The sequence below is a fragment of the Lepisma saccharinum genome, chromosome 1 (genome assembly GCF_977018435.1).
Source record: "Lepisma saccharinum chromosome 1, izLepSacc3.1, whole genome shotgun sequence".
Taxonomy (NCBI): Eukaryota; Metazoa; Arthropoda; class Insecta; order Zygentoma; family Lepismatidae; genus Lepisma; species Lepisma saccharinum.
Window position 1 is genome coordinate 40962159 of NC_139229.1, and position 20982 is coordinate 40983140.

Genomic DNA, 20982 nt, shown 5'->3' on the forward strand with positions numbered 1-20982 from the left:
TCGCCGACCGTATATAAGGACGAAAGCTTGGCTGGCAAGTTAGTTAGACTCCGCCTGCGGGCGAGAGAATGTGTGCTCCGCTACTGCGAGAGACCAAACACCTAAAGGAGAGAAGGTGCCCTCCGCTTATGCGAGAGTCCGAGCACCGAGGAGAATTTCTGCTCCACTTTCGGTCGAGAGAAGGTGCCCTCCGCTAAGGCGATAGTCCAAGCACCATACAGGAATCCCACTCCGATTTTGGGCGAGAGAAGGTGCTCTCCGCTAAGGCGAGAGTCTAAGCACCATAGAGAAGCTAAACTCCACCTTCTGTTGAAAGAGATAAAAGGCCCTTACAATATTTAGTTTCGGCTTAATCCCACCTAATAATGGGAAATAATAATCTCGGTTGCTTTGTAAGAAACCGGTTGAAGAAAGAAATGTGTTTTTACGTTTCCATACTTGTATATATGTATAGGATAATTTTAATAAGATTAATGAGTAAGCTGCTCAAGGTACTTATTATTGTTAACCTGGGTAGTTTTGTTTTTAAAATGTGTATATATATATTATTATTTTGTTAAGGAAATAAACTGGAATATAAACTTTCATCAACTGTTGTTCTGTTGAGGTAAAAACTATTGGTCCCATTACATCTGAAATCTTTGGAGAAGCTCTTTTAACACTCGATCCCTGAGAACTATGGAGTCTCATCTCTCCACTGAAGAGACAGTTAGCATTATGGGTAAATTTATGCAGATTACGAAATGTTGTCGTTCTCCGCAACGCGCTCGCCGAGCAAAGGCGCGTGTCTACGTCGACGACGGTGGAGTGGAGGCCATCCTAAGCGGAGGATGTTGCAACTACCTAAAAATAAATATTATATTGCATTTTCACATGCGTATGTTTATTTTACGGTTAGTGTGTGAACTGGCACCTGTTTATTTACGTGATTGTTCTTTATGTTTCGTGTGTAGTTAAAGATAGGAAAAATGCTTGTGGAACGATTAGGGCTATAAAAATTCCGTCCGTGACGGAGTGGTTACTATAGTGCGCTACGATGTCTGATGTCCTGGGTTCGAATCCCGTCGTGGACATGGGTGTTCTTTGTGAGTACCCCTTCATCATTTTCATCATATCACTCATCCTCGTTGTCGCGATTAGCAAAAGGTGAACGAAAAACGACGCTAAATAAGAAAATAAAAAGAGGTTATAAGAAGCATTCTTATTTCCGGACGTGTCTTAGATTTTAGAGCTGTGTCTGGCCTCTGCAAGAAATTTGAAAGAAATCACAAATGTCTTATATGCATTTTGTGCATCACGTAACTTCAAATTACATGGAGAAAAAGAAAATCTGAGGGAAGTCTGAGAAAACGTGGTTCCTTGGAGAAGTATGCTTAAATCAAAGAGTGTGCATGGTTGCTACTGGATGTTCGGAAAAAAAATTACAATCCCAGCTCAGAAATTACTTCCCGATTTTCTACATCCGGAAAAGTCTGGATATATGTATAGAAATGCTTACTTTGTGAACTTTTATCGATACTATAAGTGTCGGTAATTTGTTCGAAGTAACAAGTTTCATTCCAGAAATTACATAGGGCCTCCCCGATGGCGCAGTGGTAATGTCGCCGCCTTGTAATCAAGGGGTCCCGGGTTCGATACCCGGTGCAGGCACAAGTGGTTCGGATCCCACATTAAACTGTAGGTCCAGTCCCGATTAGCCTTACTGTGCATAAAGTGGACTTAAAACACCAACTCAACTCAACAGAAATGACATAAACAGTCCTTATTGAAGAAATAAGGCACGCAATTCTGTTTTTTTCCCAGTGTATAGTAGTCTTTTACATTTCAATAAACAAGAACGTCCAGACTTTGTTTACGAAATTGTGAACTTTTTTCTTCCGGAATTCATGGATTGTTTTCCCTTCCTGGCCCCGTCTCTACGGAAAACGTTCTGTCTTGCATACACAACTTGATCTCACATACGGCCGTGCTATTAATTAGCAGTTGAGGAATTTTGAACTCAACCGTTCACTTCAACATTAATTTTTGAGCTGAAGATGTGTCATGTTCTCGTTATACAATGCTAAGATGTCCTAGTAACTTATTATATTTACTGCAAATGCGTTCTAGTCCAACATTTTGAGATAATTTGTCCTACTTTCCGCTGAAGAGTGATCTGATAGCCCTATTTGTGAAGAAAACTGGGTTTTACTCAATTTCTAATATAATTTATTCCAACATTTCCTTCAACTTCTATTACCTTGTTATTACCTCCAATGCTTACACGACTTTTCCTTCGTTCTCGACCTTTGGTTTCAGAAATGTTTACAGCACCCCCATCTCCCGCGTGTAAATAGCAGGCAACAACTTGTTTACTACATATTTTACGAAAATATTAGAATGTTAGCTTGATATAACTGGGGATTGTAACGAACGAAATAAAATACCTGTTTTATACGCACACTGGAACGAGCGCAGGCCTAACGTGAGTCACTCTGGCAGTGAAGGTCACTGATCGAAGCAGTTGGGACTTGCTTGCTACATACAAGCAGGCGCCTTATCTCTGCTCAAGGAAACAGGGAAATCTTCGTTACTGTTTTTTTCGCCAGACTAATGGTGAACATTTATAGGAACGTAAGGTGCAGTATCGTGTATTCTTTTGGAATTAGATTTCGTGACTTTTAAAAGAGATCATAACAATTTGTAAATCTCCTTTGTGGCCTACACTGAACTTATGTTGAAGTTTCATTGATATGTGAAAGCGAAAATTTATAGATCCTTCTTCCTTACGAATTCTAAACAACTGAAGAGTGTGGCGAACGTGAAACTACTTATTGTTCGCAACAACGATATGTATTATACAAATGGTATTTAATCAAAAACCCTATTACATCACAGGAAGTGATTTTTAAGACAGTTCTACCACGTATCCAACGTAACCAATATTCGGATTGATTCCAAGCTTCTGTTTGGGTTATTTTGTGTCGCATTTTACCTCTTGCGATAATTGAAACGATGAAGATGATGGGTAATGATACAAATGCAATGCTACATCTAAGCCTCAGCAGGGTTCGAACCTGCATTCTCTGGCTTTGTACAGAGTTACGGTGATATTTATTTTTATTTTCTTTTGGTATTTTAAGTCCACTTTGTGCGCAGTAAGGCTAATCGGGACTGCATCTACAGTTTAAAGTGGGATCCGAACCACTATGTATCTCCACTGGTATCGAACGCGGGACTCCTTGGTTGCAAGGCCACTCTGATACTACTGCCCCGTCGGGAAGGCTGAGAGAGAGAGAGAGAGAGATAGAGAGAGAGAGAGAGAGAGAGAGAGAGAGTTACGGTGACTACGCTTATGTAGAATTGAAAGTAGCAGAACGACTAAGCTATTCTTTAGTCAATATTGGGATTGTTAATGAATATTATGAATGTCAGTTCAAATTGGAAAAAAAACTACGAAATTTCCAGAGTGCCGTTACAAATCGTTAATTTTTCTCTTTACACACATTATATTGCTACTAGATATTTGAATGCTAAGATGTAGAAAGTGCTACATTTTCAGTGTGTGGAATTGAGATTTATTTCTGAGAATGGAGTAGTTGGAAAAGGATCACTTCACATGTTTGGATTATACCCCCCCCCCCAACACACACACGCGCACACAAAGAATATCGGCTGTTACGAAATATCAAATATTGTGTCAAGAAAAATTGGAGCCTATTCACATCCCTAGGGAACTTGGAAGAAAGCCCACGTAGAGATTGGGAAGTTCTGTTCCGACAAAATCGGGATGTATACAGGATGGCTCAAAAATTCACTTAACACCCCCGGTACAAGGCCAATGCAGCGCGCAACATGGAAATGGTGATGACCAATCGTTATCAGGCCAAGGGGAGACCACATTGACGCTACCCGCGCGGTTGGCGGCCATCTTGATGTCCGCCATCTTGAATTCAACTTAAGAATTTTAAATGGGAAGGTGGTGATATGATATATTAAATCAGGCTAGAATTTTACGAGAAATGCAATGGTGAAGGTTTTCTCGACGTATCTTTAATCAGTAAAAAGTTATGACTGAATTCTTGTACCAATTTGCTCCTTTTCCAGGTGTTAGAAAAATGCCTTAAAATTTGTTTAGCCCATCGGTAAGGCATCGAGATCAAAGTGACGTCTAGGGAGAGAAGTTCGCATGCCAGTGCACAAGATTTTAATCGGATACATCCACGAAGAGCTGCGCATTATTAATGGTTGTCGGGAACAATTACAGTGTAATCCGTTTTCGACAGATCAAAGCTGAATGGTTAGTGCTAGTAAGTTAATGGTGTGGAGTGCTGTGCGGAACACAATTGGTTAGTCAATTTTCCATCAAAGGAACCTTAAATGTTTAGGGCTACTTGGATTTGTTAAATAAACAGGTTTGTTTTTTCATCCTTGCTTATGGAAGAAGGTACTTTTTACAGAGTTTTTTTTCAATAGGGAGGAACACCAGAACACTATGGGAACGTTGTGAAGCAGTTTCTGTTCAAAGTTAGTTATCAGATGACAAGGGTCGCATATTCTGTTTATGAACTTCCCTATGAACATCAACATTAGCCTTGTCACTGTGAAGGACTTTTCATTTAATAGAAGCGTCACACTGTAATTGTTCGCGACAACCATTCATAATGCGCAGCTCTTCGTGGATGTATCCGATTAGTAGAATCTTGTGCAATGGCATGCGAACTTCTCTCCCTAGACGCCACTTTGATCTCGATGCCTTACCGATGGGCTAAACAAATTTTAAGGCATTTTTCTAACACCTCGAAAAGGAGCAAATTGGTACAAGAATTCAGTCATAACTTTTTACTGGTTAAAGATACGTAGAAAAAATCTTCACCATTGCATTTCTCGTGAAATTCTAGCCTGATTTGATATATCATATCACCCACTTCCCATTTAAAATTCTGAAGTTGAATTCAAGATGGCGGACATCAAGATGGCCGCCAACCGTGCGGGTGGCGTCAATGTGGCCTGATAACGATTGGTCATCACAATTTCCATGTTGCGCGCTGCAGTGGCCTTGTACCGGGGGTGTTAAGTGACTTTTTGAGCTACCCTGTTTAGTAAACTAAAAATCAAAATGCTACCTTGTGCTTTGCACCAAGCTATGAAGGCATGTAGTGGGTGTGGAGATAAGGCCCCAAACTTTCTTGATCAGGCACAAAGTGGGGATGATGTGATCAGCACCACTCCCCTGACCGCCTTACTCCCCCCGAGTTTCATCCAGGTACCCACTTTATACGACGCTGAGTGGACACCGGAGTCGCTTGAACAGGTGAACAAAATCCCGATTCTCCCCCGTCGGTGATCGAACTCAGATCTCTCGCATGATAATAAAACGCCCTAACGACTGAGCTACTGCGGCACATATAGTAGACTATGTAATTAAGGCAAGAATTATTTTAGCGTTTCGTTCAATGTTTTTAGACGAATCATTTTCGGACACATATCGTGTAGCTCTTGTCGGTTCTGCGACCTGGCTTGAGAAATGGTGATTTTCAGACCAAGAACATTCCACCTGATAAGTCACGTGACTTTCCTACATTTCCTGTGTCTGTTGGCTATTGCATGAAAGACGAGTTGCTCTTGCGAGAGACAGAATCACCCGATCACCTAAACGTGCAATGTGTGTTAACAACCCTTCCGACATTATTTACTGCCATAAAGTCTTATGGGGGAAGAACTTTTTTCCACCACTGTACAGTGTGGTATGTGAAAATTTCCAGGGTGGAAGTTATTTTCAGTAACTTGTCTTTGGCATGAAAAGCATTCAAGTAAAATGCAATGACTTACTGTTACGGACTATCGGATTTTCTTCTAAACGTAGGTACGATGTTTGAAAAGTTTAATAAACCGAATTTACTTTCTTATTCCATGTCTTCAAGTATCGCAAGAGTGTATATACCTGGATATTTATGGATATTTAGAGTGGGATCCGAATGACTGAGCAATGCGCCTCCGCCAGGATTCAAACCCGGGAATCTTTGATAACGAGACTATTGCCGAGCCCGTCGATGTGTGGTGAGAACGCTGTCTTTGCTGGAGACACAGTGGTTAAAGTAGCGGCAACGCCGTTGCCTTGAAATCAAGGGGTCTCGGGTTCTATATCCGGTTGAGGCACATAGTATTTCGGATCCCACTTTTAACTGTAGGTCCAGTCCCGATTAGCTTTAATGTACATAAAAGTGGACTTAAAAATAAACACAACCAACCAACCCACCTAAAACTGTAGGTTCAGTTTCAATTACCCCGTCTGACTAAAACACTTAAATAAAAACAAAAAAATCTATGTAGCCATTTATCGCGTGTTTTTCGCGTTTTCGAAGAAACCTCATTGTGCCGCCCCGGAAGCATAATGGCTAATTCTCATGCATAGTAATAAAGGAGTCCCGGGTTCAATCCCCGGTTGAAGCAATTTACATAGTTGTCCGGAACATGTAACTGTAGGTTCAGCCTTCATTGTCCTATCTGAGCGTAAAGTGCACTTGGAACAAAAGACAAAGAAATTGAAGGTAAAATCAGTAGGATACAGTAGATCTTCTATTCATATGAAAGACACGTCACTCTGTGTCCACTGAGCACGGAAAGCAGGGGCGGCGCCAAGGGGATGCCTTAATTTTCTTCCGCACCGCATTCAGCACCCCTTTCCAAACATATTCTCAATGGTAAAAAAAAAAATTAACTTGCAATGTTATATTTCGATTAAAACTATGTCGTCATTTTGACCGTAGAATGTTATGTATTGAGTTGAGAAACGTATCATTGTATGCAAGAGGCAAGCTATTGATCCTAATCTAGAAGATAAGCCGCATTTACTTTCCTGTACTGGGGCAATCTCTACACAGAATAACGATTGAATTGTTGTTTTAAGTCCACTTTATGCACAGTAAGGCTAATCGGGACTGGACCTACAGTTTAAAGCGGGATCCGAACCACTATCTGCTTCCACCGGGTATCGAACGCAGGACCCCTTGATTACAAGGCGATGACGCTACCAAAGCCAGGGTTGTTAAAGGTCCAGGGACATATAAATGATTGATTAATTAATTGATTTGCTTTATTTTACTTCGGTTTTTGTGCCACTTTCGGCTAATTTGCGAAGATGGGAATGAGGGATGAAATTGATGAATGGACACTCACAAACATCCATACCCAGACCGGGATTCGAACCCGGAACCCCTGGCGTCGTAGCGCCATGTGCTCCAGGAACCTTTAAATTCTAATGGGTTCTATTGGGTTCCGCGCCAGGAGCAGAACCTATTTTTTTTTCTCGCACAATTTAAATTCGGGATACGTTGCGAATTGTTTCATTGAAAAAAGGTTCCTGGACCACATTTAAATTAAACCGGAAATAAGGTTCCTGGGCCGAATTTAAATTCAGCATGAAAACAGGTTCCTGGACCGAATTATAATTCATTACAGAAAAAGGTTTTTTACCGTCCAGAACCGATTTACGCTTCCTGATTTTCTCCCCTGGACCGGAACTGAATTTATTTAAAATTCCTGGACCTCTAACAACACTGGAATAAGGGCCAGTTGTATTTTTTCATCAGCAATATTGTTAACAATTGTTTCCTCTTTTGTAAGTCACAATATATGTCATTGGTCTAACTTGAACAAAACATGCGAAGCAAGCAAAAATTAAACAAGTCATTAGTAGTCTCCAGATTCATTGGCATATTTTCATAGAAGCCAACTAAAAGTTGATTGGTATTTTATGTAATGCATTTGTCCTGGGTCCTCTTTAGAATACCAGCCTGGGTATGAGTGTTCTTTATGAGTGTCCCTTCATCAAATTTACCATGTCATCACTCATCCTCATCTTCGTTACCAAAAGTAGGAGAAAAGCAAAGTAAAACAAAACAATCAATTAACATCGCACCCCCTAAATTTAATTCCGCACCCCTAGATGATAAATCCTGACTCTGACGCTGACGGAAAGCTGTATGGGTGTTGTTTTTTGGAAATGAACCTACGCAGATAATTATCGATGGAAAACCATGCTATATTGTGTCAATTATATACTCACCCATAATACACCACACTTCGGTTAGGCAGGAAGCAGACAACATCTGAAAGAGAAACGCAATCGCCCGGACCGGAGACACTCTCGCCCGAGAAGGATGCCCTGTGTCAGCACTTCCCACGCAACTGCTTCGTGTCAGCATTCTCTGGAACAAACGTGTACAACAGCAGACACTTTATGTACAAAGTCCAGTTTATGCACAGTCTCTCTAATCAGCACCGGACGTATAGTTTAAAGTGGGGTCCGATCCATTATGTGCCCCACCGGCAATCGAACCCGGGACCTCTTGATTACAAGGTGGCCATGGCCGGATTAAGACGAAATTGGGCGTGATGCTTGAAATCTTCGGTGAACAATAAACACAACGACGTTATAGTTACGTCACAGCGCAAGGAATATAGTAGTAACTGTATAATAAGTAACGCTGTGTCTAGGCGTCCGAAACTGGGGCTCCAAATTTCATTCTAAGATTTATTTTCAGGTTAATATAACAATAGAATACTGTTCAGCATTCGGAAAATTCTCGGCTGTTTTCATCTGGGCCTATTTCAGGAATGGGCCTAATGCTGCATCATCAAAAGCATCCACCTTAATCTGGCCCTGAAGGTGACGACGCTACCACTGCGCCATCGGGAAGGCTCTGGGTTGGGAAGGGAATACAGCTTATTGATAGTCTATATACTACATAAATACGAAAACAAAATACCGTACTAAACGTTTTTCAAGCGCTAACTGTCGATTCATCAATTCCATCATATCATCACGCATCCCCATCTTCGCAAATTAGCCAAAAGTGTCAAAAAAAGCGAAGTAAAATAACTGTTCCCTCTGTGTAAGAATAATCTGTTGTCAACTCCGCTTTTCTCTAAAACATGTATATTTCTTTTGAAACATATTTTATTATTAATATCATATACAAGGGTTGGATAAAAAGTAATGGCAACACTGGTATAATTGCTACTTGACTGTATTGGCAGAAGAGCACGTGTTACATTCCTTCAATGTAATCGCCCGCCCCCCCCCCCCATCTCTACGACCTTCTGCCACACGTATGGAAGGCGTCGTACACCGTCAGCGCGTCCATCTCCGTCGATGTCCCGCAGTGACCGCCCTATAACACGTATGATGGCTTCTCGCGTGTCGTACTGCTTCCCGCCCAGTGGTTCCTTCATTTTGGCAAAAAGGTCGTAATCACACGGTCTCATACCGGTGAATACGGCGGATGTTCCAGTACCTCCCACTACCAGTTATGTAGGACCGCCGTCACAGTGTTCGCAGTGTGACACTTTGCATTGTCAAGCAGGATGATGGGACACCGTGCCAGAACGTGCCGTCGCTTCCTTCTTAATGCGAGACGAAGGTGGTGTTGCAAGAAGGTGCAGTAGTAGGCTGCGTTGACCGTCTGCCTAAGAGACGTTGTTCTTCTTGCCTAAACATATTGTTAGGGCGCTTGCACTCTCGTCCTCTGCTTCAGAGCACTGCTGTTTTTGACTGAATAACATACAATCGCACCCCACTCACTATACTTCCTCGTCTGACATTCCTTTATCAACCACGAAACGGTTGTGGCGCTGTGACTCGCCCCTTTCTCGGGACAGCAGTGTTGCCATTACTTTTTATGCAACCCTTGTATATACAGGTTTTCCTACAGATTTCCAGCAAAAAAATAATGTAAAATATTTTGTTATTTTGCTAATATACAAGAAAATTGTGAATCAATGTAAAAGTTCAGTAACTATGAGGATGTGTAAACAACTATAGTGACGTCTTCAAAAAATATTAAAAAAATTCTGTGTAAAAACGTAAAGCTCTGTAAGCTCGGGGAACACTCTCCTGGTTGATAAATGCCTGGTGATTCAGGAAATTACTAGGGAAATAAATATCTTGCCGCGTTCTTCGGGGCCGCTTTGGTGTACTCCAAGCCGAATATTTCTAACCCAGATTCCGAAAGGCTCTCTTTCCCTGCATTACCAAAGGACCAGGATTTTAAACTGCGGTACAACTAATAGGTTTCGGCCTACAAGTTATATAGGGTGAATTTTATGTTTTTTAAAAGTTTATGTATATCGCCAGAAGCTTGAATAAAGCTCTAAGGAATATATGATAATAATGTTTTATTCAAAATAACACTAGGTAAAACAAACAAATCCTTCACCACAGAACACGCAAGGGCTTGGTCCTACAAACCCATTGATACTAAGGCTGAGCCGATGCCGTTGCCGATGTATAGGTATCGGAAAATATCGGTTGGAATTCATCTACCGATAGCAGCCGTTAGTTTTTCGACATTTTGGTCTTTCACCGGGTCCGCAAAAACGTCGCCGACATTTTCGTGGAGTCTAAATATCTTGAGAATCATGCAAAATTCAAACTTTCTTTTTATTTTCCACAAATTATGGAGAAAAAAACTGTAATTTTACTACATAACATCTATTTTTAATGTTATGACGTAATTCTTGAATTTTCTAAAGCAAATTCCTTGGTAAATTAATGCATATAATTGAAAGATATTATTTACACACCAATATTGATAAATATTTTGTGAACAAATTTTAATTATTACAATTTTCATGTATCGGTATCGATTCGAAGTGATATCGGCTAATTGAGGCTCTTTGAAAAGTCCGATAAGAGGTAGAATTCGGACTAACCTAAAGCTCCCAAAGGCAGAAGGTGGGTGTCAGACAGAATCTTGTTAGCCTGCTCAATGCAATGTAGGTTGTACACCCGGCTGCAGATATAACGGTAGGAAAAAAATTTACACAGTTAGTTGGTTAGTTTGCACAATAAGTTGGCAATGCCGCGAACACAGAGGTATTCGTGATAAGACGCTTGAAATCTAGGTGATAGAATTTGTGCCTCAACAGGAAATGAAAATATACAATACTTATTCACTACCCAGAGGCAGCTGTAAATAAGCCAAACTTGAAATGAAGAGGTAACATTCATATTCATGATAAGAGAGAGTGGTAGGAGGTGCAGTAGGTAAATATAATATGTAAGGAAGATATGTAAGTTTCTATACTGTATGCGAAAATTGTCGACCTCAGTGGAAGTGTGGTTAGCAGAGCCCGCTACGACGACAGAGATTCCGGGTTCGAATACCGGTCTGGGCATTTTTTTCTTTTTTTGTCCATCTATCATATCATCACTCATCTTCATCGTCGTTATTACTCAAAAGTGGCAGAAAAACGACACTAAATACCAAAAATTAAAATGTATTTGGAAATTAAAAGCGTCGTCTATTAGCAGCCGACAATACAACTTACGATCAGTAACTAACTGCCACAAATTTTGAATAAGTATTATTTCAAGTCCACTTTGTGCATAGACAGGCAAATCGGGACGAGAACTATAGTTTAAAGTGGAAAGTGGAATCCTAACCATTACGTGCCTCCACCGGACATCGATTTCAATTGATTTCAATGTGGCGACGTTTTGACTGCGCCATCGTGGAGGCTCTCTTTAATCAGTTACATCTGCATAGATTGATAAATTGATTTCAAACATATTTCGCACACTAAATTAGAATTAATTAATACCACAGACGGGAAATTAGTTTAAAGGAAAATCGGAAATACGAGGAATATCTGTCGCCCTTCTCGTGTTGCTATTACTTATAAAATAAGAAGCATTTCATATTCCTGTCACAATCTATTGTCGCTGTTGACTGAAGAAACAGCAATGCTTCAAACTCGGAAGCCGACAACGAAGGTTCTTTTTCTGTTATTGATGATAAAGATTAAAGATGTGATAGATGGAAGTGGAATGAAGACAATGACACATCCATATTTTCTGGTCCAGGTTCTATCTCCAGATATTCGACTTCTAAGCGTATGCGCTAACCAATTAGCCACGTTGTTGGCAATTTCATGTTTCTCAGTTCACCAAATTAATCTATTCGCCTTTAAACATCCTGAGGTAGAAAAGCAACGGAAAAAAAAAAACATTCACTTATCATCAACCAGCAATTTCGTGCTGACCAAACCCACACACCAACCTCTTATGGTCGTATTGCAGATTGGCCTTGAGGATTAAAGATCGATTATTTACTGGTTCAACTCGAAGCAATTCAGGTGCCTTGAAAGCTCCTTGGAGCATGCAGGGTTTCCAACTCACTTCTCACCAATGCATTAGCGGTTCCTTGTATGTACCAAGAATTTATTGATCATATGTATTATAAATAAGATTATTGGCATTACTTCAAAACATGTTTTAATCAAAACGTCTGATCAAATTTAATGAGCCTTCTGCTGTAAGTAGTGTAGTTACAATTTTGTAGCAATCTTATATTTAAAGGTGGTTACAGATTGTGACGATAATAGACTTATGATACGCAAGAACACCTACGCCCTGGCTAGATCTGAAGGATAGACCCTCAACACGCAAAAAAAGTGAATCTGAGATGTAATATTCTCTGCTTTTTTTTTCCATGTACAGTTTCATACTCATATGTTGTTAGGTATTACATTAATGAAAGAAATAAAACAGTACTTCAATTTTCAATCATCAAAAGTTTATTCTTCAACATAGTTATAGTTATAACAATAAATGTAGGTGGCGTTCCTCATAAAATTAGACAAAATGAGTGTTTTCATGACCTTGCTTTGTGTTTTACTGATACATTGTGACTGTTTTCTGATTCATATATTTTGTGAAACAACATTTCAATCATGTCATGTTAACATGGGCCCACCCAAGGATAGATATGGGAGCTGGTAACCGCTCGTTTCAACATATGTCTTCAAAAGAGTAGCGATTTTCATATCTCTCCATTGTTGCTGTTCATAATTGTATTAAGAACGGTTTTTTCGTTTTTTCAACAGCTAAACCACCCTAACATTAAAATTAATAAAAGAGAACTGGCTGCATCTATGAACGCGAGACATTATTTCGGTGACAATAGATAATATAAAATACCGTTTGGAAAAATGTAACTTAAAATTCTCTTCAACCCTGAAATACCGAAGGACCGAGAGCAGTTTACTTTGACTTTAATTGTACTTAATTACAAAACTGGGTGTATTGAACTGTTACTTTAACTGTAAAAGTGTATTATATATTTTGAGTATCCAATAGCATAATTGTTTTTTTGTTTGTCTTGTTTTTACTTTTCATTGGATTTTGAAGTGAAGTGAAGTGAATTTACATTGTTTATAAATTGATATTTTACATATATTGATATTTTCACATCATTATTTCATTCTACAAGTAAATTGACAATATATATTAACTATTTATTACACAAATGTTTGGACACGATTTTTATGTACCCTACTTTATTTTGGAAATGATTTCAGTTATTTTTGGATATGTTTAAGGAGGTTTAGACTGTCAATTGGACACCTTCTGTGAAGGATCGAAATGGAAATTATTTTGGGAGAGATTTTGAAAGATTCCCCGCTCGATCAGAATGCAAAGACCGCATGTGCTTCCTCAGCCTGGTTATGTCGACGAACGACATGCAGCACTTGTCGCACAAGAGTGGGCGTTCTCCGTCATGCCGCATGATGTGCAGCTTGAGAGTTACTTTCGAGAAGAACGCTCTCTCGCACTTGTCGCATTTGAAGGGGCGCACCCCGGAGTGGATTGCGAGGTGCTTGCTCAGGTTCCCGAGAATCCTGAAGGATTTCCCGCACCGGTCGCAGCAGAATGGCTTCAGTCTCAAGTGGAGCTTCATGTGCTCGACCAGGACGCACTTCCTCCCGAAGGAGGTGCCGCACTCGTGGCACCGGAAAGGTCTCTCTCCCGTGTGGATCCGGAGGTGCTTCTGCAGAACCTCTTTCCTGTTAAACCTGCGACCGCATTCCTCGCATCCGAAGGGCTTTTCCCCACCGTGTCCTTCCACGTGACGAGCGAGGTATCTCTTCTCTAAGAATGACTTGTCGCATGGCTTGCACTTGAATCTTCTTCTTTCAGCGTGATTTTCGACATGTCGTACCAGAACTCTTTTCCTGGTAAACAATTTCCCACATTCCAGACACTTGAAAGGATTGTGATTTGAAACGTGATCTCTTAAAGAGCATTTCGACGGAAACGCGACACAGCAGTCTCCGCACTGAAATGGACGCTCACCTGTGTGAAGTCTTCGGTGGATATTAAGGCGGTGTCTCCTGCTGAATGTTTTGTGACACTCCTCACAGTTTAGAAAGTTTTCCGTTTTATGTTGGTCCACATTCTTTGTTTCTGAGTCGGATTTCTTGTTTTTGAGTACGCCCATCTCTTCGTGGATCCTTACGTGTTCTTGTAAGGTACGATTCTCGGCGAATGTTTGACTGCAGTTCTTACACTTGAACTGCGCCTTGACTGCATGACGTCTAGAGTGTCTTTCAAGATACTCTTTGCGCGTGAACGAAATATCGCAGTGGTCACACTGGAAACGTTCTTCAGCATGGATCGTATAATGCTTACTCAGAGAACGCTTATCAGGAAATAAAATATTGCAGACTTCGCACCCGAATTCTTTTTCGTGGAACTTCATGTGGGCGAGAAAGGGTTTCTTCTTGTGGAATTTGTGATTGAATTTTTGGCATTGGAAGTGTAGTTCTTCTCCATCGGCATCTATTCCTGCAGTTGAAGACTTCTGTTTCTGGCCAATATTCGTAGGTTCATTTAAGGTCTGAATAGTTGAAAGTATTGCAGAGTTTTGGTGGCATAAGGTTTTAAGGTTATTGCGTCTTACCTTTATATTTTCTGCTTCCTCCGCTCCAATGTGGCTTCTTACATATACAAGATTCTCCACTTCTTCTGCTTCTTTCTTCGTGACTTCATATTCTATGGATGATGAGAATGGCTTCTGATCAATCCTAGAAAATATGAATATATACATACATAAATGCATACATACATACATACATACATAATTACTAACTAACTAACTCTCTAGCGTTCTTGAACCCGAAGTTTCATGGCTGCAGTAACACAGGCCTTCCATCTGTCCCTATCCTGAGCAAGATCTATATACTCTTTTCCATCCCTACCAATTTCCTTTAGGCCCATCTCAACATTATCCCTCCATCTTCGTCTTGGTCTTCCTACTGATCTCTTACCATCAGGTTTCCCAACAAGAATTCTGTAAACACTTCTTTCCTCTCCCATTCGTGCCACATGGCCTGTCCACCTAAGTCTTCTTGATTTAATCATTCTAATAATATCTGGACATGAATACAAATTATGTAGTTCTAAATTATATAACCTTCTCCACTCACTTGTCTCCTCATCCATTTTAGGCCCAAATATTTTCCTAATGATTTTGTTTTCAAATACTCTCAATTTTTGTTCCTCTTTCAATGTAAGGGACGGAGTTTCGCATCCGTATAATATTACAGGCAAAATTACTGTTTTTTTTTATATATTTTAACTTTTAGTTACTTAGGTATTAAATGAGAGGACAAAAGTTTATGAAGAGAAAAGTAATGATGCATTTCCTAAATTAAGCCTGCTTTTTATTTCCTCTTTAATATCATTTTCATTTGTTAGCATTACTCCTAAGTAATACATGCATACTTATTTATTTATTTATTTTTTAACAGAAGATTTCAAATACAGCGTTAGCCATTTTACATTGGAACGTATTAACAGAAAATAAGGACAAAACAATAACATAAAACAGCAAAAATAATAACATACGTCGAATAAAATTACATGTGGTTAACCCTCCGTTGGTGAGCGCGGAACTCACCCTGGGATATATATGTAAGTTTTTCAGGCCCAGATAATGATACCGCTTTCTGGTGTTGTGTACACTGTAAAAAATGTTGGTGTTAAAACGACACAGAGTGTAGTCCTTGGAGGTCTACATTACATTTTGGTCACCATTTAACCTCAGTGGTGTCAAAGAGGTGTTGATTGCAACAGTATGTGTGTGTTATTTCAACACCGGTGAGGTTAACCGTTGACCAAAATGTGGTGTAGACCTCCAGGGACCACACTCTGTGTCTCTTTAACACCAACAGTGTTCACAGTGTATCTGTATTTTGGAATGTATGGGACCAGATGACGCCAGTTATAGGTTGTGACATTGCTCTCTGTCTGCGCAGACGTCATTTTCATGGCAGGCGGTGATTTGTAAACGTCGCGCTCACACGTATACCAACCGCGTAACCATTTTCTTCACGCATATTTTATTTCTGTGCACCACTGTTTTCTGTTTTGATTCTTTGGTAATTATGTTATTTCACTTAATTCTCTTATTACTGTCATTATTTTTTGATAAAGAACTTTGAAACCTGATTTTCGTTACGAATGAACAACAGCAGTTCCGAGCATTGATTAACAGTGCCATATATTCAAAAATATATATTTGGCTTCTTAGATTATTATATTGGCTGGGCAGCCTATGGGACATAGAACGCTGGATGACGCACAGTCTTGGCTTCTGAGAAACGAAAAGGTCTGTGCTTCTTGTTGTGCGAGACGGTACTCGAAAATGAATTTCCTGAAGAAGGCGGTCCACTTCTGATGTTGTCATTCAGTATTTTATGCGGGAATATATGGTCTATCAGTCTATGTCTCTCGTGAGGAGTTTGGATATTTAACATTTGCAGAAGGATGGACTTTTCCAAGTATTTTGTGGACGGAATTCGGTGTCGAACAATGGTCAGGAAGAAATTTTGGACAGAATTTAGTCTATCAAAATTTGAGGGGCATGCCATAGATCAGTTCGGAAAGCAGTATTCAATTTTTGGTGAAACAAAAGATTTGTAAAAAGTGCTAAGAGCAGACAGGTTGTTGATTTCGGTGAAACGATAGAGTAGACCCAGCATACACATGGAACCCTTAGTGACTGCGGAGATGTCCTCAGAAAAGGAAAGTTTCTCACGAAATATGACGCCCAGGCCATTCTGTGCGGCAACTCTTTGAACACAATTATTTTTTTATGAAGTATTTTCAATTTAATGTGTTTTCCTTTAAGGATGTCATCATGATACATATTCGAGGGTTAAGTTTTAAGTTCCATAATTCACACCTCTTTATTAGAGAATTTAAATTATTTTGCAGAAGTGCCATGTCTTTACAATATACAGGGTGAGGCTGCCAAACGGGAAGATTTTTAAAAAATCACAAAAAATGGAGATAGCAAATATTATTTATTTTATGAACATGAATGTACTGTACATACATGAGTTGAAATTACTAGTGTACCTGAAAAATGTTCATTTTTTGAATATGGTGTCAGTAAGATGGCGTCCTTGGTGCTGCACACATTATCGGAGTCTCAGAGTAAATCCGCCCATGACATTGCGTAGCATCTCTAACGGAATGTTATGGATCTCTTGCCGAATTTGCTCCTTCAAATCATCCCTGGTTCTTTGAGGGTTGTCCTTGAATACTTTGGATTTGAGGTAACCCCAAAGAAAAAAGTCAGGAGCTGCCAAGTTGGGTGCACGGGCAGGGCACGGAATATCGCCGAATCTGCTGATGAGACGACCAGGAAATGCGAGTCTAAGCACATCCAGTTTGATTTAACCCTCCAATTGCTCCAATGATTGCTGACACAGTGGTGGCGATTGGGTTCCAAAACAGGGGGGACAAGGTGCCAAAACTAACGGGGGGGCAAAGACAGTATATTTCCCTTTGCAGATAAGGCTTAGCATAGTGCTGAGACAAAAGTGGCTAAAGTGGAGGGGCAACTGCCCCCTCTCCCCCCTAATCGACGCCACTACATAGCCACTCTGGTAATATGGCTAGTTGCACCATCTTCCTAGAAGTATTTCTTCATCTGGGTCAAAATCATCTAGGGCAGGCAGGAAAAATGTGTGCAAAACCAAGGACGCCATCTTGCTAACACCATACTCAAAAAATGAACATTTTTGAGGTACACTAGTAATTTCAACTCACGTACAGTACACCACAAGATACAGCTTGATAAGGAGAAGGTTCCAGAAAGAACAACTATTTGTTGTCTGTTTTGGAGGTAGTGCTTGAGCAGAGGGAGAATGTTTCCATGGGGGCATCCCCGATGGCGCAGTGGTTGCGTCGTCCCCTTGTAATCAAGGGGTCCTGGGTTCGATACCCGGTGGAGGCACATAGTGGTTCGGATTCCACTTTAAACAGTAGGTCCAGTCCCGATTAGCCTTACTGTGCATAAAGTGGACTTAAAACACCAAATCAACCAATTTTTCCATGAATATTGAATCGTTGTGATAATTTAGGAAGCAGGTGATTGTGGTTTATAGAGTCAAAACCTTTCGAAAAATCCAGATGTGGAACATCCAGTTAAGAATTTTCAGTTGTAGAGTGGATGGTGTCAGGTAATAAAATGCTCAAGTTGGTGAAGCAGGAGCTGCCTGGTAAGAAGCTGTGCTGTGCTGTATTTATGTGTGGAGAAGTAAATTTGCAGAGTTGGTCCATTTTGGAGAAAGAAGTGTTAAAAAGATCAGCTCCGTCAGGGCCCTCTTCTGCGTATACTGAGTCATGTTTTACTTAGAAAGATATTCGGGAATTTTACCTCCTAGAGCTAATTAGTGACTAAAAATGTTTGGGATTTGATTTGATGTTTGTGATAGCACCGATGTATTCACTGTATTTAATTTTCTGCAGTTGTTTAGAGTGGCGTCATAAGTCGGTGAAATTTTTTCGTGTGTATTCATTAGGAAATTGTTTCCAGAGATCCAAGGCCTTTTTTCGGTTTCCAAGGGCAAGCAAGAGTTCAGAGTCGAACCAAGAAGGGTACATGCTTGATACATATTATTTCAATAAAATTTCTTATTTATCGTCGCTCTCTTCCACATCTGACCAATTTTAACGATGACATGAAGGGACATTCTCAAAGATCATCCGCCCATGTCCAAACTGGGATTCACACACTCATCATGGATGGCGAGGTCGAACGTTTATGTGTGTAATTTCTCCGAAATGAATTATTGTAAATTGGAGATGATCATACAGAATGCATTTAGACTGTTTTCTAACATCAAGCACTTTCAATTCTCGGAATAACATGGCACTGCATGACTAATTAGGTCATTAGTAACATTATTGTTGTAAATGTGTCAGTACTGAGGATTTGTACCCTTCGCCTCATCCGGGGGCACAAGCACCTCAAGAGAGAAAAGAGGTAATTTATTCATCAAATTATAATAGCAAATATCGTTATTATGATGACGAACTGAACTCCATATCAAGTACAATGAAAACACGTGTAAGTAAAGGCGGATGCTTTGTAGAGGCACTCGGCACATACATGGAGTAGACAAAAGACAATATTCTCAATTCCCACTGGGTGCGAGTCCTGCCTGTACACGTTCGTTATCCTGAAATGGACTTTTCAGGGTTCTGGAAGACAGATTGATACATGAGAACTTTCTGAAAAGGTCACGAATTACATATCATGACTATGCTTAATTGGCATTTACATACATAATATTGGATTGACTTACAAGGAGAGGTTACGACTTGGGAATTTGAGTTTTGGACGGGACTTTCATGTGGTAGTAAGGTGCCCTGTTGATATTGATATGTCAAGGCAAGTTCTGTCAACCTTGTTTGCCACCTGTCTCAGAACTGTTGATAACATCCCTTTTTGGCAAACCGGTAAAACTGAGAAGTCATGGAAATGAAAGATCGTTGAAGAAAGTTTAGTTTTCACTAGTTTTAGCAAGGGAAATGTGTTTCTGTATTTATTATTTTACTTGTATTCGTGTATTTCTGGTTATTCTTCAATGCAATTTATGTTCTGGTGTCTCAGCGATAATAATGTCTCACTGTGCTGTAACCGCATGTCTGCATTATAAACCTTTCTCTCAGAAAAGTCTCGTCCAAAACTCAATTTTTCAAGCCGTAACCTCTCCTTGTTAGATAAAATTTGTAATGTACTAACCTCTCTTCTTCTTTAAAGTTGGTAACTGCTGTCAATGAATTCTTCGGTAAGAACAGATGCTGTTCATCCCCTTCGTTAGTGACAGCTGAGTAAGAAAGGCCGGGGAAAGCTCCCAGGATCACTTCACATCCATCTTCTTCCTTGACTTTCACAGGCTTCACCGGGAAGTTCTCGAGAGATTTAATCCCATGTGCAGATGTAGAATTGCTTGCTGTTGATGAAACTTGACATTTGCCACTTCCTTTCATAGCGCCGTAAGACATATTTTGCTTCGAATCTTCTTGTATCACACAGCTGGCTTCATTTTGAGGCTGTTCAAAATTACCGCAGGCGTCAGAATTAGGTTGAGAATGTTTGTCATACTCTTTATTTTCAAATGAAACCCAGTCGTCTCCAAGATCATTTCCCTGAATGCTCCATTTCGTGTCAGTCGCGTCTCCATGTTGATGTTTCACAGGAGCCTCAGGACGAAAAATTGAATCCTGCTTCGTGTGCAAAAAATCTCCGGCAAGGAATTCGTCATTTTCTGGTGTGAACAAGGATCTTGCTGCAGCAACAGATGAGATGTTTTCTACTTTGATGCTCGAGTGGCAGCGCTCCATTAAAAAAGGTGAGGAAACATCGGGCGGAATCTCTGAGGTACCATTTGCTGTGTTCGCCTGAGGCATGTTCCATTGATGTAGTGGCATTCAGGTCTCGCAAGAAGGAAAAATGCAAATCCCTAAAAGACAAACATATTGAAATTGTATAATTGTATCTGAAATTAATACATATGGATGGATGGATGTACAGTCAGAGAAAGTAGTATATGGGCCACGTGAACTAGGATATTGTAACATCTTAAAGCCTGTTGTCTATGCAACCCAAATATAAAAGATATCGCTTAGGTTTGCCTGGAGAACCTGGCTTCTCGGGAACGATTGAGTATTGACAGCAGCGTGAGTCATACCCCTAGGACCAGCCATAACAAATAACGGCTGGGTGCCATGAGACATCCAGAAAACTTTCAGGAATTGATTTCTTAACAACTACTCGTAAGGAAATGTTCTCTTTACTGATATTAGAGTCATTGTCAAGAAAGTTCACTAAAGTTGTGGATTTTATCAAATCATCATCG

At 40.2% G+C, this 20982-nt stretch overlaps 1 protein-coding gene across 3 annotated transcripts in view; it reads right to left on the bottom strand.

Annotated features, from left to right (window-relative positions):
- Nucleotides 1–13202: 13202 nt before the first annotated feature.
- Nucleotides 13203–20982, bottom strand: part of LOC145994799 (uncharacterized) — a 37587-nt gene continuing 29807 nt past the window's right edge. For 2 of the 3 annotated variants that reach the window (XM_083131101.1, XM_083131111.1), the window contains exons 2-3: nucleotides 19866–20586; nucleotides 13203–14850 (exon numbers count right to left, since the gene is read on the bottom strand). In XM_083131101.1, coding sequence (XP_082987227.1) covers nucleotides 13416–14850; nucleotides 19866–20554 — 2124 coding nt within the window. In that variant the 5' untranslated portion in view covers nucleotides 20555–20586 and the 3' untranslated portion in view covers nucleotides 13203–13415. The remainder of the gene's footprint in view (nucleotides 14851–19865; nucleotides 20587–20982) is intronic. The other variant, XM_083131119.1, reaches the window with a different exon arrangement.